The sequence below is a fragment of the Venturia canescens genome, chromosome 1 (genome assembly GCF_019457755.1).
Source record: "Venturia canescens isolate UGA chromosome 1, ASM1945775v1, whole genome shotgun sequence".
Classification (NCBI taxonomy): domain Eukaryota; kingdom Metazoa; phylum Arthropoda; class Insecta; order Hymenoptera; family Ichneumonidae; genus Venturia; species Venturia canescens.
The window spans coordinates 28,950,198-28,966,146 of NC_057421.1; the positions used below are offsets into that span (position 1 = coordinate 28,950,198).

Genomic DNA, 15,949 nt, shown 5'->3' on the forward strand with positions numbered 1-15,949 from the left:
CACTAAGTAATAATAAGTACACACAGTTGTGAATTTTTTTGACAAATTTGTTTTTCACTACATTTTCATTTTTCTATTTCGTCGTGAACGATGAAAATTGGAATTATTATTGGATTAACGATTCTTGAAAATTGTACTAATTTTTGCGTTAAACTTCCTGTCAAATTCAATACTCCGGAGTGTTCGGGAATTCCGACTAATTTTTATCTGTATTGATTGATGAAATTCTAAAGAACTGGCTTGGCTTCCAAAGAATCGCCAAGACATTGGACAAAGGAGATTTTGAAATTTTTATTTGAAAAAACTAATGAAGTTTCACAAATTCAAGAGTAATTTTGATAGATTTCCTCTTACAATCAGAACTCCGAATACTCGTGAACGTTATAAAAAATTATATTTCTGTACCTCCGTTAGAACTCGTATACTCGAGCGTCCACTAAATCCAGGAAATGTTTAGCTTTGTTTTGCTGCAACAATGACGCTACTATATCGTAATAAGACGTCAAGACCAACACTCCCAAGACCCTATCTGGATTACGTCGTTATAAAAATAATCTATTTATCGGTACGTTCTATAATTAGAAATATCAGAAAATAGGGAAAAGCTGGGATGAAACACCGTGGAAACAAGTGCATTATTGATCGTTGCACCGAAACATTTTTATGTCAATTCAATGTACAAATCATCGTAAAGACGAAAGGGGCACAAATTCTCCATCAAAACATTCAATGTTTTTTTGAATGAATATATTTCCGAGTAGTTTAATTCTGGTTAGGCATCATTGGCAAAATATGGAATTTCGGGAATACGTGAAGAGATATTTTGATTAAATAAATTTTGGAAATTTTCTATTCGTACGACGTACGACGTATTTCATCACACAAAGCTGTTTACAGTCACGTTTCGTTTGATCGGACGTTTTAGAAACTATTCGGAATTTGCGAGATTCTTTCCAACTCAAGTTCAATAGAACTAAGAAAAAAGGTTTCTATCGAGATTCAGAATGAATGTCAAAGCACTTAATTTTTGTATCGTTCATGTTATGGATATAGAGAATGGAAAATTTGCTGAGAGAAATGTTTTTTTTTTCATCGTTGTAAAATAACTCATGAATTTCGACTTGAAAACAAAATTTTGTATATTATGAAAATGTTAATGAATTGTACAAAGACGAGGCATGACAAAAAGTGCGGGAATCAAAACTTACTCGGGTACATAAACCGTAAGGGAAGATTGCAGGTCCGATAAATATCGTCGGTTCTTGGTCCAGAACTTCCGCAGGAAATTTGCTTGATATTTTCACTGCAGGGACACGGACACGGCATTTCTGGCATTCTACACCGATGTCTTGAATTTCAACACATAAAGCCACGAAATCCCTGCTTCCTTGCAAATCTATTTCACTTATTTTGACCGCTGGCACTATAAACAGTACGATTGTTTACGGAAAGAAAAACTCGGTGCCCGTTGCTACGGTAACATGCATTTGAAAAATGTATTTTGAAAAGTTCGTTGAATTAGAAACGTTCATTTTGTTCGTTTTGAAGAGCAAAATCGCTATTGCAGCACTGGGTTGACGGATCTGGATCGGAAGGAAATCGATTCTTTTACCATGTTTGACAAAAAACTGATTAAACCGCGATCATCGAAAAATAAGTGGAAAACAAACAACTTTCGTGGCGTCATCTACAGGCTTTTCTTCACAGTCGATAGGACAGATATCGGCATTGGCTACTGAGCGGTCCGCTCTTCTCTGGGTACATTCCATTTGGACGCTGACAGCGTTAATAGTGCTATTTTGCGTTCGACTTGGCGTTGTAAACGCTACAAGCGTTTAGATGGGTGCGTTTAGAATTGTGTTCTCAACGCTCCCGACGTCCACGTGGTTGAACGCATCCACAGAGAGAATCGTTTGTTATCTGTTATCGTACTACAGCTTGTTTCGCTGTCTTCACTTTTCGATGAATCCAGTGTTATTTCGTCCAGTAATTAAAAAAGAACAAGATCACTCGTTGGTTCCGTCATTTTGTATAATCGCACCAAGTCGAACATGACGTGAACGCAACCAGCGGCACCGCGTTCACTTCAAATCGAACACGTTTTATTCCCATTTTCTCCAACGTTAAGGAAGTTGAAGCGTATCTTATGTTAAAACTATTTTCCAACTTTGCACATTAAAATTTTTTAAACAGAAAGCTTAAGACAGTATTAAACTTCTGGCGGGATATACCGATGATTCACCGTCGTGAAATTGAGATATTTATTGTTGAAGTTCGCAATTTTTTGAAAACTTCCATAAGAGCCTATGTTTAACCTTGTCATTTTCAACAATGAATACCTCGATTACTAGGCGGTGAAACCTCTCCAAATTTTTCACACATTATTAAGCGCTATTCAAGAAGATTCACGTAAATTTTCAATTCATTAATTTGGAATAATAAAATCTAATGTATTTTTCGTATGATGTCCTATATATATCACTTCAACTTCCTTAATCTGAGTTTAAACTCGGTTCATCCTATTTCGAAACTATATGAAAAAAATTGAACTGAGTTTGAACCGCGTCAGAGAAAACGGGCATAACGCTGTCAGCGTCTAAGTAGAATGTACTCAATAATTTAACCGAACGTCCAAGTCTAGCTCCAAATATGTTAACACAGATGTGGCTACGGTCATTTTCTTAGATAAAGAAAAAAGATACGACGACAGAGATTCTCAACTTTGTTGACAGTCGAGTAAAGACACATTTACATCTTTGCCAGAAACATTTCAACCGAAATTTGATTGCACAACTACCACATATCAACTCTGCAGAACATTCTATTCGTAAATCTATAAATCGCAATGACTGTATCATGAAAATAAATAATATGAATATATTATATCTAACGGTTCATTATTTGAAAAAAATACACTTCCATGAAATATCCAAACGTCACCCTGACGTTCACGTGTTTTGATCATTCAATCGGCAGAATGTCTACATTTGTAACATGAAAATCATTTTTCATATTTCGCGCATTCATATTTAAAAAAAATCGTTGGTGTGGTTACTCACGGTTACAGGAACGGGTCTCGATCTTCTTCCTACCTTTTTCTCCCGCGATCCTTGCGATCTCCGTTTTCCTCAACGATCCTCTCCCTCTCCGTCTTCCTCCACGATCCTTTCGCTCTCCCTCTGCCTCTACGATTCTCTTATCCTGCTGCTCCATGGTTCTGATCATAAAGAACTTTCCACATATTTTCAACACACTTTTCTTCCAATGTTTTTTCGTCCTCCCATGTTTGGAATTTATCATTTCACCTTTAACTTTTGTTATCACTTCACCGTATCGCAGAAAATCGTAATCGCGATTCATTATCACAAAGTTATATTTCCGCTGGTCTTCTTTTTTTCGAGAACGAACTTGGGTTTTTATTCACCAAAAATTTAACTTTATACCGACGCGAGAGAAAAAATTCGTTATTTAATTGTACGGCCGATTGAATACGAAAATTAACATAAACGAAAAAAATATCCCCATTTTCTTCTTTGCCTACTCTTCCCTAGGTTTTTTCCCCCAGAAAACCGTTTTTGCGCAAATGGATAAGCCAATACAAAGACAGTTAAAGGTCTACAAGTCAATGCTTTTATCCGCTAGATAAGCTACCTAGAAGTTGGAACAACCCGCCGTATATCGAGTAACAGAAACAATTGTAGTGACAAAACCTGTACCACCGTTTCATGGAGAATCGAGTGTGCCCGCATGCGTGCACGCGTGGTCGGTCGCTCGCATTCTATTGTTAGCATTTGACTAGTAAAAACTATTCGTAATGCTGTACATAGCTGCGGTTATACGCGTTGCGTGCATTGCTTAGCGTGCAGCGTTTGCAACTCCGACTTATCTGCATGGAATCTTGCCTGCGCGACTTCAAAGTGATACAGAAACTGTATCGAGTTCGGAACTGTGTCAAACTATCCACTATGGAGTAGATTTACTGACTGTCCGTCTTCGCTTGCCGACAACCCCATGGCTTTAGGACCGTGCGTTAGGTGCTTTGCTTTGCGTTGCGTTGCTCGGGGTATGCTTGCATCTTAGCTCGCTTGCGGACACGCGCGCGTGCGAGCATACACAAGACTCTCGAAGCTATGTTACAGGCGTCACTAAACTCTTTCTGTTACTGGCCCTTGCCTCGATACTATTTTTCACGAATTACCAAAATTTTATAAATACTCATTCATGTGCAAATTTTGTAATAATAATAACATCGAGTGCGAGGACTTCCCTATCGGCTTATCTATAGTTGCGACAAAAAAAGGAATCTCAGAAATTAAAGAAAAAAAATGTATATTGACAAGGAGCGAATCATTATTTTTTATTAAATTTCAACTTTAATATTCGTTACGTTGTGTTTTCGTGTCTCTTATCGATTCGCACGATCTTAAGTTCTTTTATTTTATAATTTAGATGACCGATCAGTTGCTTCAGCGAGATTGAATTTACTGTTAAAATTATGAAATAACTGTTAAAGTTACAATAATTGATAAAATTATGACCGCTACCAATTTTTATTGGTTTCTATTTTATTTGTTTATCGATTGATTGAAAAAAATTAAATCGTAAAAAAGATTATTTTAGTCATCCAGGATAAAGTAAGATTCCACGTGTCGTATTTCGTGCCTCGTTTTCTCAATGCACTGGAATATAAAATGCGTAACGATAACAGAGCGCTCACTTTCCACGCCAGTCCTCACCCTACGCCCGCCGGGCGGTGAGTGAAGCGAAAAGCGAAACGTGTTGTGCCTCTCTCCTGTCTCGAGCTCGGCCCGGTGTCTGCCCGTCTTCCCTCTCTCCCGCTGGCCGACCGAACGCCTCTATCCCCACGCCACTCTGCTACTACGCTACGCTACGCTACGTAGCGAATAGTCCAAACACGACCAAGCGTAAACGCGTGAAACGTAAACACGTGAGAAGAACGAAAACAAACCGAACGAATTATTCAAAATCCATTCGTAAATATTCACCGATTAATTGTCATAATTATCAATACACAAAATTGTATGTACCGAACAGTTGAATAAATATGATCATCCATTAAAACTATACATTATTTGTGGCGCTCTAATATTTATTTTTTAACCTGGAAAACTACTTCACTAAAAAAAGTGTGGTAGTGACGTAATATGATAGAACATTTTTGAAGTAGAATAAATATTTTCTGGTGGACATTTTTTAAATTATTTATTTTCATGGTACAGTCGTTACAGTTTATACATTTACGAATAGAAATGTTCTTGTGGAGTTGATATGTGGTAGCTGTGCAATCAAAATTAAATTCATGGTGCAGTTGTTAAGGGGTAGTATTTGGTCATGGTAGAAATATGAAACTTGATTTGTTGGGTGTAGATGAATTTTGGTATAAATGTTTCTGGTAGAATTAAATTTTGGTAGAAATGTTTCTGGTCGAACTGTAATGAGTCGTTTAACACGAAACCAACTCTTGAATTCAATTACCAACAAAATCGAGAGAATCTCTGTCGTCAAATCTTTCGAAGAAAACATCTCTTGCGACATCTGTATTGACATTTGGAACTAGACTCCGACTTTAGGGTAATTGTAAGTTGTTGAGTTCTGCATAACCAAATCGATCTCATATTTCAACAATTTTTGCGCTACCTCCGTCGATAATCGCGGCGCTACTGATCAGTCTGCGGCAAGAGGGTGAAGGGGGGTAGTACATTCTACTTGGACGCTGACATCGTTTTCGACTTGGCGTTGTAAACGCTACAAGCGTTTAGATGGGTACGTTTAGAATTGTGTTCTCAACGCTCCCGACTGCTCCCGACGTCTAAGTGCTTGAACGCATCCACAGAGAGAATCGTTTATCTCTGTTATCGTACTACTGCTTGTTTCGCTGTCTTCACTTTTTGATGAATCCAGTGTTATTTCGTCGAGTGTAATTAAAAAAGAACAAATCACTTGTCGGTTCCGCCATTTTGTAATCGCACAAAGTCGAACATGACGTGAACGCAACCAGCGTCACCGCGTTCACTTCAAATCAAACACGTTTTAGCGTTATTAACGCTATTAACGCTGTCAGCGTCCAAGTAGAATGTACCCTCTATTCCTTTATTTGTTTCCAGGTGCCGAAGAATTTTTTTCAATCTTCACTCTGGAACTACGAAATGTTTAATTGTGTGTACTCATCAGTGCAAAGGGTGCAAAGGTAATGATGAACACGCGGGATAGAAGAGGTTGAAATAACGGAACTGTTGGGTCGTTGGGTTGAAGCATCAAGCCGTCTCATCTGCGTTTCACCATTTCATCGAGCTTCTGTTGCTATGGAGGAAGGGAGATAGATGTCGCGGTCTATACTTTCTTTATTATTTATTATGTTATTGTGGTGTCGGACGTCGGAATTCGAAGCGAGGGAGACAGAAGTGAAGCAACTGTGTTTTCCGTGGTGTTTCCTCACGAATGTATTTCACAATTCTCACGATGCTTTTTCAACAACGATAAGAAATATCTACCAGTGTTGTTTCCACATGTGTTTCAAATTAACTGAATTGAGAATAGTTTGTACGTATCGACGGAGAAATTGATCGGAGAGGGAGGTTAAAATTGTCAGGATGATGCTATGTAATTACAACTTTTGGGTCAAATGCCCGATAGATCGTTTATGGGACTTTGGTTAAGTGGAAAAAAAGTACAAAGTTTGTTAGCACTTCTCCGGAGTTATCTGAAAAATTTCATCATTATTGAGATTGAGCATCGTAGGATTTTTTGAAACGGGCCTACAGATCTATATTCAGTGTGTTTATCGATAAGAAAATGCAACAGGAAGGAACGCCGAAATTCCTCAAGTGCCATCAGGGCAGCGTTCGTGGAGTTGCTTTCAGTCCCAGAGTAAGAAAAATTAATTTTTCAAATATAAAATATTATTCTTGAAATAACGTATAAAAATAGCAAGTTGTTTACGAAAATTTCTCCATGTATAGATGAGTCAGCTGTTCCAATGATTGAAATATATACCATATTCTCTACGAAATTTTCTAACATTTCGAAACAGAAAAAATAACCAAATAAATAATTGAAGAAATTTTAAGAACTAGCTCCATTTAAGATGTTATATTTCATCAATATATTCTGATGGAATTAATTCTCATGAAAAATTGTACATTTTAATTATGGTTATACCTGTATTTTGATCATAAATTATTATATATTTTGCAATTGGTACAACTATTTTTTAAAAATACAGAATGTGTTCTCAATTATATTCATTTTGTGGTGTGTCTACAATTTTCAAAGATTTATCATTTTCAGTCACTTTGTTCAAATTCTGTACAAAATTCTATAACACAAAACTGATTTATATTTCCGTCACAGTTGATCATCATTGGACTCTGGATAAACTTGTTCTTGATTCTATAGGCTTCAAATCATACTTTTTCCTAAGAATTTTTTAAAAAATATTTGTAATTTGCCTTTTCATCATTTCTGCTCATATCAATTCGATTCATACATATTAAAATGTGGAAACTTTAAAAAATAATATAAATATCGAGTTCACAAAACATTTACATTAATTTCAATATCATTCATGTATTAGAGCATTGAATTTTTTCCCTAAGTAAATATTTTACTATATTTATTAAAAATATTTCTAATGTTTAAAATTTTATTCTTTGTTTTCATACTGGTCATAAAAACTTTTTGTTTTCCAATTCTTTAATCAGAAAATCTTTGGTTTCAGGATCGATATCTTTTTTGTTCAGGTGGATATGATGGCAAGGTTAACTTTTACTCTGCTCTGCGAACAGAGTTTCTCATGTGTTACGAGGTGACACCTTTGACTCAAGCTAAAAATGTAAATGCTGTACGTTTCACCTCCGATGGGTCAAGGGTACGTGAAAATGATACTCAGTAAATGAGTCGAGAATTTTGATTGTATAAAAAATATACAATTTGATCCTTGAGTAGAAATAAAAAAAAATTTCCATCTATTGCGCATTCTTAAAGGTTCTTGCAGCGACGAATTCTCGAAGGCTCGTCGTAATAGATGTAGAGCGAGGAGAACAAATGTTGGCATACGATAATTGCACATTTAGTGGGAGAAACCGCACAGGATTGGCTACTGATCCTTCAGGACCAAATTTAGCGATATCTGTAGCACCAAATGGACGAGGTTTGACTCTTATAGATTTGAGGATGCCTTTGCCATTGGATTTAGTTTATGACGTGAGTATAGCAAAAGTATCACTTGTCTGATGGGGGTACGGAATATGGAAGCTGGCGGATTACGATTCTATACAAACCAAAATAAAATAATTGAGTCGAAATATAAAGACGAATGAGAGGAAAAGTAATTATGATCCATGTTCGATAGTAAAAAAATCACTTAACAAAATTATCATATTTTCAGCTACACGGCTCAGTTATAAGAGATATATGTTTTTTACCATCATCATGGCCTTGGCAAAATTCTATACTGACTGGAGGATCTGACGGTACGTGTAAAGTTTCGTCACCTGACGGACGCGTTTTACACGCTTTCCAAACTGGACACACAGTCAACACCGTATGCGCCACACCTGAACCTTTCAGTAGAACTGACGAGGATGGTTTTTACAGTAGGCTCAATTAATTACTTCGAATTGACTATTCTACTAGAGTTTTCAATAATTTTTCTGATGCTCCATTATATTTGAGTTATGTTCTAAAGGGAAAAATAAAAAAATATTGCGCTTTCAATCATTATACATTTTATTATATTTCCATTTAAAATGTCCCTTTGTAAACTCTATTCAAAATTTATGAATTTATTACGATCGCATCATTTTAAGTATTGACTCCGCTTAAGGTTACTTGATCTGTGAAACCACAAAAGTCTCGCGGCGATCGAGTTGAGAATGCTACTTTTTTGTTTTCTTTTGCAGGCTTGATCATGAGCGGTGGCGATCTGGTATCCGCGTACGTGCCAGATTCGGGAATACAGCAGCTTTTAAAAGAGCAACAAGACTTTCCAGTATGGAAGTTGAGATACACTTCGAACGGAAGTACTCTTTATTCCGTGTGCGATAACGGTATTTTACGACGTTACAGAAGATATCCGGATCATCACGAGTATCTCGGCGAAGTGTATCGACATAAAGGTGATATTCAAGATCTCGATGTTTCTCCGTACGACGAATGTATCCTTTTTGTCTTCGAAGAGTGAAAAATCTCTTTTTATGCTATCCGAAAAAGTTTAAGATGGATGTGACTGAATTTTTTTTGTCCAATCCACCCAAATCATTGTCATTCTTTTCAATTTCGATTCAATTGACATTATTAGAATTCAATGTACGTACAACATTTTTGTGCCAGTAACTTTGATATCTTTGTTTGAAATTTTGAGCATTTATGAATTGCCTAGTCTCATTTTTTTCAGGTTTTTTTTTGCATAAGAAATTTCGTTTTTTCATTCGTGATAAATTTTTAGAAAAAATAAGTTTGCACACTATTCACCATTTGTGTATGAAACCGAATAGTGCCTTAGTGAAAAAATGAAATTTCGTTCCATTCCGATACGTTACCATAAATGATGAAATTACAAGACCAGAAGCAAAGAAAAAGAAATTAAAAAATGACCGATACAATAATCAGATATCGTTACGGCTTCCAAAGATCGTAGCGTCGGCGTACTTCTGCTGGGCTCGCCAAACCACGGTTTCACCGAATACATCGAGCTTACATGATCCACACTGAAACGCACAATCCGTCTCCGTACTATAAAGTTCTATAATAAGGGCCTATCATTAATGGTATTGAAGTTTGCATCGTCGAAGTTAATTCTGATGAAATTAATCAAGGCAAGAAATTAATTACATATGTCGATTTGTAACTTTTCGCCGAATGTACAATTCGCTGTGATAAATATCATACAATTTCCAAGATTATTCGGTTGGAATAAATAACGATCTGTTGACTGGCTTCAGACGGAACGATTCGATTTTTCTTCAGCTTTATTCGCAGGACCTCATGAAAACAAATTTTCATTTGATTTGTTTCAAACGTTTTTTTGCTATCGGATTTCTTTGTTCATTGAAACCTATATATAATATCGCAAACAATCTGGTGGAAACGAAATAAAATCGAGTCATAATAAGAATCGCATTTTTCCTTTAGTGCATGAATTTTTTGTCGGAATAGAAGGTACATGGTTCGGAGAGAAGCTTAAGGCGCCATTTAAATCTGAGAAACGAAAAAAACGAGTCTTAAAAGTTCGTTTTCCATTCTTATTTGACTTTGATCTCCCTGTGGTCTTTTATACCAATATCTATCGTGTGTCATGGAATTTTTTTTCTGTATATGGGTTTCAGCTTTTTTTTCGGCAAGAAATAGATACAATTGAAATTGGAATCTCTCTACTAATCAGTTCATTTGAAGCTGTCGGTAACCTGATGTTCCGCACAATACTTGTATATAATTCAAAATGTTTATTCCATCAGAATGTTTTTGCGTTTTAGTTCCCAATCGTTTGATAATAGGAGAAGAATCGAATGGCTATGTTCAAGTTTTTACTATTTTCACAGCCGAAATCTGCACTTGAAAGGAATCGGAATGATTACGCAGCTGAAAGGAGTGTAAAATAATAATAAATTATATTCGTTGTATTAAAACGGTGTAAATTTCAATGTCGTCGATGCTGGAGAATCGCGATGCGTTCAAATTGTTAATATTCGTGTATTAAAGTTGGAACCTAACGTTACTGTTAAAATACATAGTACATTATCCCTTCAAAATGTTTGCCTACCTCGACATTGGGTATTTCAACATTGAAATCGTCAAGCTTGCCTTTTATTCGTGTATTAAGGGCGAAGCTTTTCCTTGGGTCGTAAGAGATTTGTGAAAAATTGAGGCATCTCTGGGATTTCAGAATTATTTATTTTCAATTATATTCGTATAACTGTATCTAACTAACTGATAAAGAAATTAATTACACGAAAAGTTTTTTGAAAAATAACGAGCCAATTTTTATCGCAACGTTAGCGACCGAATTATTATTCGTTATTTTTACATTTGTTCACAGAAATTCGAAAAAATGGAGTTTTTTTTCCATTTTCTAACAGAAAAGTCAACGCCACGTTGACAAAGTTCCTACGGCATTCAAGAAAAGTTTCCTAACGAAAGTCTATTAGAGAATTCCTGAAAAATTCCAACCTAAAGGGAACATTCCGGGAAACTAAAGACACTGAAATGCAACTACAGATTTATTATTTACGGGTAGAAAAAAAATCTGATTGTTAAACGAGTAGTTATTCGAACAATCGTTAAGAATTTTGGATAATATAAGAATTAAAGGTCTTTTGGGAAACTTTGATAATAAGTTTTTTTTTTGGTTTTTCGAAAGCCACAATGTAGTGATTTTTACAGCAAACGATAATTTTGGCCGAGATGCATAATACGAGCGTTTTTCGCAACGAACTCGATTACATTATTTGTTGTATGTAAATATGTAAAATGTTTAAAAAAATAATGTAAAATTCAATTTCAGTTATTGGCGATTCATGAATTTGGGCAAATGTTTTCAATTAGTAGATAAAATTAATGAAAATATTGTTCTTTTTCATTGTTTTTCTTTCGTCCACCAATAATTGTAATTGATGGACTGTAAGTCATTAAACACGTGAAATTCTCGTGTCAACGTTTACGCGTATCTTGAAACATCATCGCATCTTACGTTCGTTTAATTCTACAAAAACTATGTATTTCGATCGGCGTTTTTGGGCTTATGACAATCTTCCTTATTAATCAATGAATTAAACAAAAAAATTGTTGTTTCCACTGTTTTCGAGTTGTGAAAAATGTGAAATATGCATTTGATTAAAAATTATGTGAACAAAATCTCTTTTTTCGCAGAAGATTTTAATTTTTACCCATCTTTTAAAGATATGCCGTATTTAAAATAATTTATAATCGAGGACTCGGTGTTTTTTAATCGTGAGATGTTTTTAAACTAAGGAAATAGCGACGAGTAGAATGAGTTTTTGATAAGAAACGACAAAAACGAAGTGTGAGTATTCACAATGTGTGAACGCACCGTGGAAGCATAATGTACGCGCTTCTGGCAACTATTATCATTCACTCCGCCTCGTAATGCAAAACATTAGATACGGGTTCCCTTCCAGACTTTTCTTTCCATTTTTTCCCTACTTTTATTCGACTCGTCGATAGAGGTGAGGTCAATGCGCTAGTTCGCAGCCAGCTCGACTCACCTGTGTTCTGTGTTTTATTATTAGTTTGTTATTTGTTCATTCCAAGTGTTAAGCTGATATGAAAAACCGTCTCGGCCTATCAATGGAACTTTGTGAATCGGTCAGTTTATTCAACGGAATCGTTTAGAATTTTTTTTAATGGAAAATAATATTATGAAAGCATGCATAATATGAAATTTCTAATTTTTAAAGTGACAGAAAAAAATTGAAAAAATTTAACATTAAATATTTTCAATGAGCTGTATTTATAGTTGACCAAATCTATTCAGTGACTTTGGACAATTGATTGCGTCGATCATAAATTTTTTTAAAATGATCCCAATAATTAGATTTTTTTCCAATCGTCACAATGATTTTTCATTCAGAATGCGTTTCAAATGCTAGGTATTCGGATCTTTTAACTACTGGCTTTCAGCTTAATGATCCCCACCATGAACTCGTTACGTCAGTCTGCTTACGGTCTTATTATCGTGTGACTTCCAGTTGCGGTCCGGACATCATTAGTGAATTAGTTCGGACACAAATATCAGTTAAAAATGAAAACCCGTCAATTGCTGAGATCCGAGTGAAAATATACATTTTGATTTTATCAAATTTCGTTTCATTCGTTGTTTTCAGAAAATTTATCCCCTGCATATACTGAAAAACGGTATGAAAATGGAGTGAACTTGTGAAATGTAGAGATAGTGAAAAGATAAGAAATGCAATTACGAGTTTGTCGCTTATTCGTATAACATGTTCAATTTATATTTGCCTCGTGCAATTCTAGGCTCAAATTATTCAATTTTTATTCAATCATCAATTCAGTATTTGCTTAATTTCATATCAATTGAGTCGAAATTTAATGAAACCATCATATTGATTGTTCGATTGAAAATAATCAAGAAAAAAGTGTCAATAAAAGGACAGAAGGCTGTAATGTGACAGGAATAGCTCAAGCCAAGTAGAAACAAAATGCCGAAATAAGCAAACGTGAGGTTACGAGTGCTCATTTTATCAATTTCGTTCAATCTTCAACGTAATATATCTTTATTGCTAGTAAGACAATCGTCTCAAATTTTTTCCCAAACCTTCATTATATACTCCATTGTTAATACGTACTTTTTCATAAAATTTGTAAAAAGCGTTCGTTCGTTATATGGAAAGATAAACGATTTTTTACGCACAGTCCCTATAACCATGTCTATTTTTTTGCATATTTAAACACATCTCAATAAGAAATAAGACGAACCTTTTAAAATTTGATGCGTGCTTGTCAGTCGACTGCGCATTCAAACTCTGTGTACATTTCAAAACTTTCTTAAGAAAATCGTTTCGTGCACGAACTACCTTAAATATATGATATACAATAAAATGATTGACACTCGTTAGTTTAATCGATTTGTTAATCTTCACGTATTTCTTATTCATTTTTAATTGTTATTGGGTTCAAAAGTATTGACATTTTTAAATAGTGTTGAACGGTTGATGTTCCTGCATAATTGTGCGCAAGTTCCTAGATACGATTTTCAACTTTAAAACGTTTTCCGTTTACGATAAGTAACGCCAAGGCTAATTCTACAGCGTCCCCTGAAGTGTTAGGGCGCGCTATAACTGCGAACTACTTCGCGAAACATCATTATCTCGGCTCAATTAACAGCTGCGAAGGATAACCAGGCAGACTCTTGGAGTCGAATTCGTTATTAGTACCATGAGGTGAAATCTATTTACAGTGAACCCTCGAGAATTCATTAATCAACTGCAGATCGACCAATCTCACTTGTATTTACTAGACGACGGATCGAAGACGATAAACATATTTACAACATCCAACGCTCTCCGTATTACATTTTTTTTCACATGCCTTAATATCATTTGAAAATTTTAGTTTCTTATGTTTTTTTTTTTTCTTCAAATGGAACAATATTTTTTTTTTATTTAATATTTATCAATACGATATTGAAACGGTAATAAAATAATTCAAACCCGATAACATTCAGAAGATGAATTCATTGAATTTCATGTATGGCGTGCAATCGTCTCTTGGTGAAAATTATTTTCCACCGGAATTATTGTGAAATTTAGAAAAAAATAAAAAATAAAAAATAAAAAAAAAAAAACTCGTCACTGAAACAAGCTTACCGTCAGTGTCACATTCGCAATTCGATTGGCATTCATGAAGACTCGAAAAAACCGAATATTCTAAAAGTGGCTGTGATTGGTCGTGAAAATGTTTGACATGGCGAGGTTTCCGTATTTTTTATTAATGTTATTTCACTGATCGATTTCTTGATTATTCTGGTTAACTGATTTAACTCGAAAGAAACTGCAATTAGGAATGGAATATGGTTAATTTCGATGAAGATCGCGCGAGAGATTGTGGCCCTTTAAATCATTTTGCAAAACGAGTAATTTTGATTGGAAGGTTAAGAAAAATATAATTTCGTTCGAGCTGGACAGCTTTAACCTCTCAGCGGTGACGAGATTGAAAAAAAATCGTTGGAATATCCTTGAAGATTCTTTCATGATAATTTAAAAGGAGTTTAATCCCTTTGAAAAAATCTGCATCTCTGGTTTTCTCGCTCATGGTTGTTCGTCGACGAAGCACGAAATAATCTGAGAGAAAACGATTCCGATTCGAAGGGTCTCGCACGTCACTATATATTCAATCATTCAATTCGATAAGCGCTCTTAGATCACATGACCTGACGCACATGTTTTCATACACATTTACAATTTATAAAAATATCGTAAAAACCGAATTCGAAGACGCATACCGACTGTGACAGTTACGGATCACGTCATTACAGGAAGTAGAGGTAAAGAAGAAAGATCGTTCAAGTGTTTTTGAAGACGAAGGTGAACGGTGACGACACTTCTGTTATGAAAAATGATTCATGTTGATATTTCCCCCATAAATTCTTCCTATTCTATAGACTGTTAAAAAAATTGATGTGGAAGTTTTAGTGGAAAAAACTTCGGCTGAAAGTCCTGTACGAAGTGTTAGCGTTATAATGGGCTTAGTTTATTAAATTTTTATTAAATTTAGTTTTATTAAAATTTTTTTTTTGTTTTTCATATTTCCGATAGTATTGAAAAGTTTTTTTTCCTAAAGTGACTGGATCAAAAGTTGTGCCATAATCTTAACATGAAATTGATCGTGATGCCGCACAGTGAAAATTGTAACATCAATTATAATGTAAAATGCGTTTTCGTCGAGAGCGAAAGACTTTTCGGCGACGTCGTCGTGACGCGACAAACGCAGGATCAATTGTGCTCCGTTCATTCTCCATTTTCATACGAGCCGAAACGAAAAAGTCAAAACCTGCGGAAAAAGTCCATCAAAGTACCGGACTTGATGCATCTAAACACGAGATCTAAACACTACGGATTCGATAACGTTTTAAAGAAGACTTTTCTCAATGACACAACGAATTATATATGGAAAAATTCTTTGGGGACTGCTGGAGGAATTATGAAAAACGGTGCACAAACCACGAAAAAGGTACGATCAACAGATATTTATAAATCTATAAATATTTATTTTAACAATTCGTATTCATCGCCGAATAATGTTGGAATTTATTAGTCAATTTTCACAATTCGTCAACCGTTACGCTGCATATACTCAAAAATTGTTCCAGTGCGATTAGAAATTTTATTACATTTATAATTTTAAGTCCCTTGTGGGAACTTGAGAGTGATTTCGCCACAACATTTGTGGCTAT

The 15,949-nt window shown here is 35.2% G+C and overlaps 2 protein-coding genes across 2 annotated transcripts in view; both read left to right on the forward strand.

Annotated features, from left to right (window-relative positions):
• Nucleotides 1-6,178: 6,178 nt before the first annotated feature.
• LOC122410039 (POC1 centriolar protein homolog) lies at nucleotides 6,179-11,871 on the forward strand. The gene is made up of 6 exons (XM_043418070.1): nucleotides 6,179-6,888; nucleotides 7,739-7,888; nucleotides 8,005-8,223; nucleotides 8,408-8,615; nucleotides 8,922-9,176; nucleotides 9,631-11,871. Exons 1-6 carry the CDS (start codon nucleotides 6,814-6,816, stop codon nucleotides 9,720-9,722), a joined length of 999 nt encoding a protein of 332 aa, XP_043274005.1. The 5' UTR covers nucleotides 6,179-6,813; the 3' UTR covers nucleotides 9,723-11,871.
• Nucleotides 11,872-15,363: 3,492 nt separating this feature from the next.
• LOC122409626 (uncharacterized) overlaps nucleotides 15,364-15,949 on the forward strand; it is a 42,361-nt gene continuing 41,775 nt past the window's right edge. Inside the window, exon 1 of the mRNA XM_043417388.1 lies at nucleotides 15,364-15,726. Within this exon, the coding sequence (XP_043273323.1) occupies nucleotides 15,370-15,726 (357 nt within the window). The 5' untranslated portion in view covers nucleotides 15,364-15,369. The remainder of the gene's footprint in view (nucleotides 15,727-15,949) is intronic.

Bases quoted from the DNA above. Each gene is read 5' to 3' on its own strand.
- LOC122410039 (XM_043418070.1), top strand. From the start codon at position 6,814: ATGCAACAGGAAGGAACGCCGAAATTCCTCAAGTGCCATCAGGGCAGC. The intron at 7,889-8,004 runs GTACGTGAAAAT...GCATTCTTAAAG, and splicing joins TCACCTCCGATGGGTCAAGG to GTTCTTGCAGCGACGAATTC. The intron at 9,177-9,630 runs GTATCCTTTTTG...TACAATAATCAG, and splicing joins TGTTTCTCCGTACGACGAAT to ATATCGTTACGGCTTCCAAA.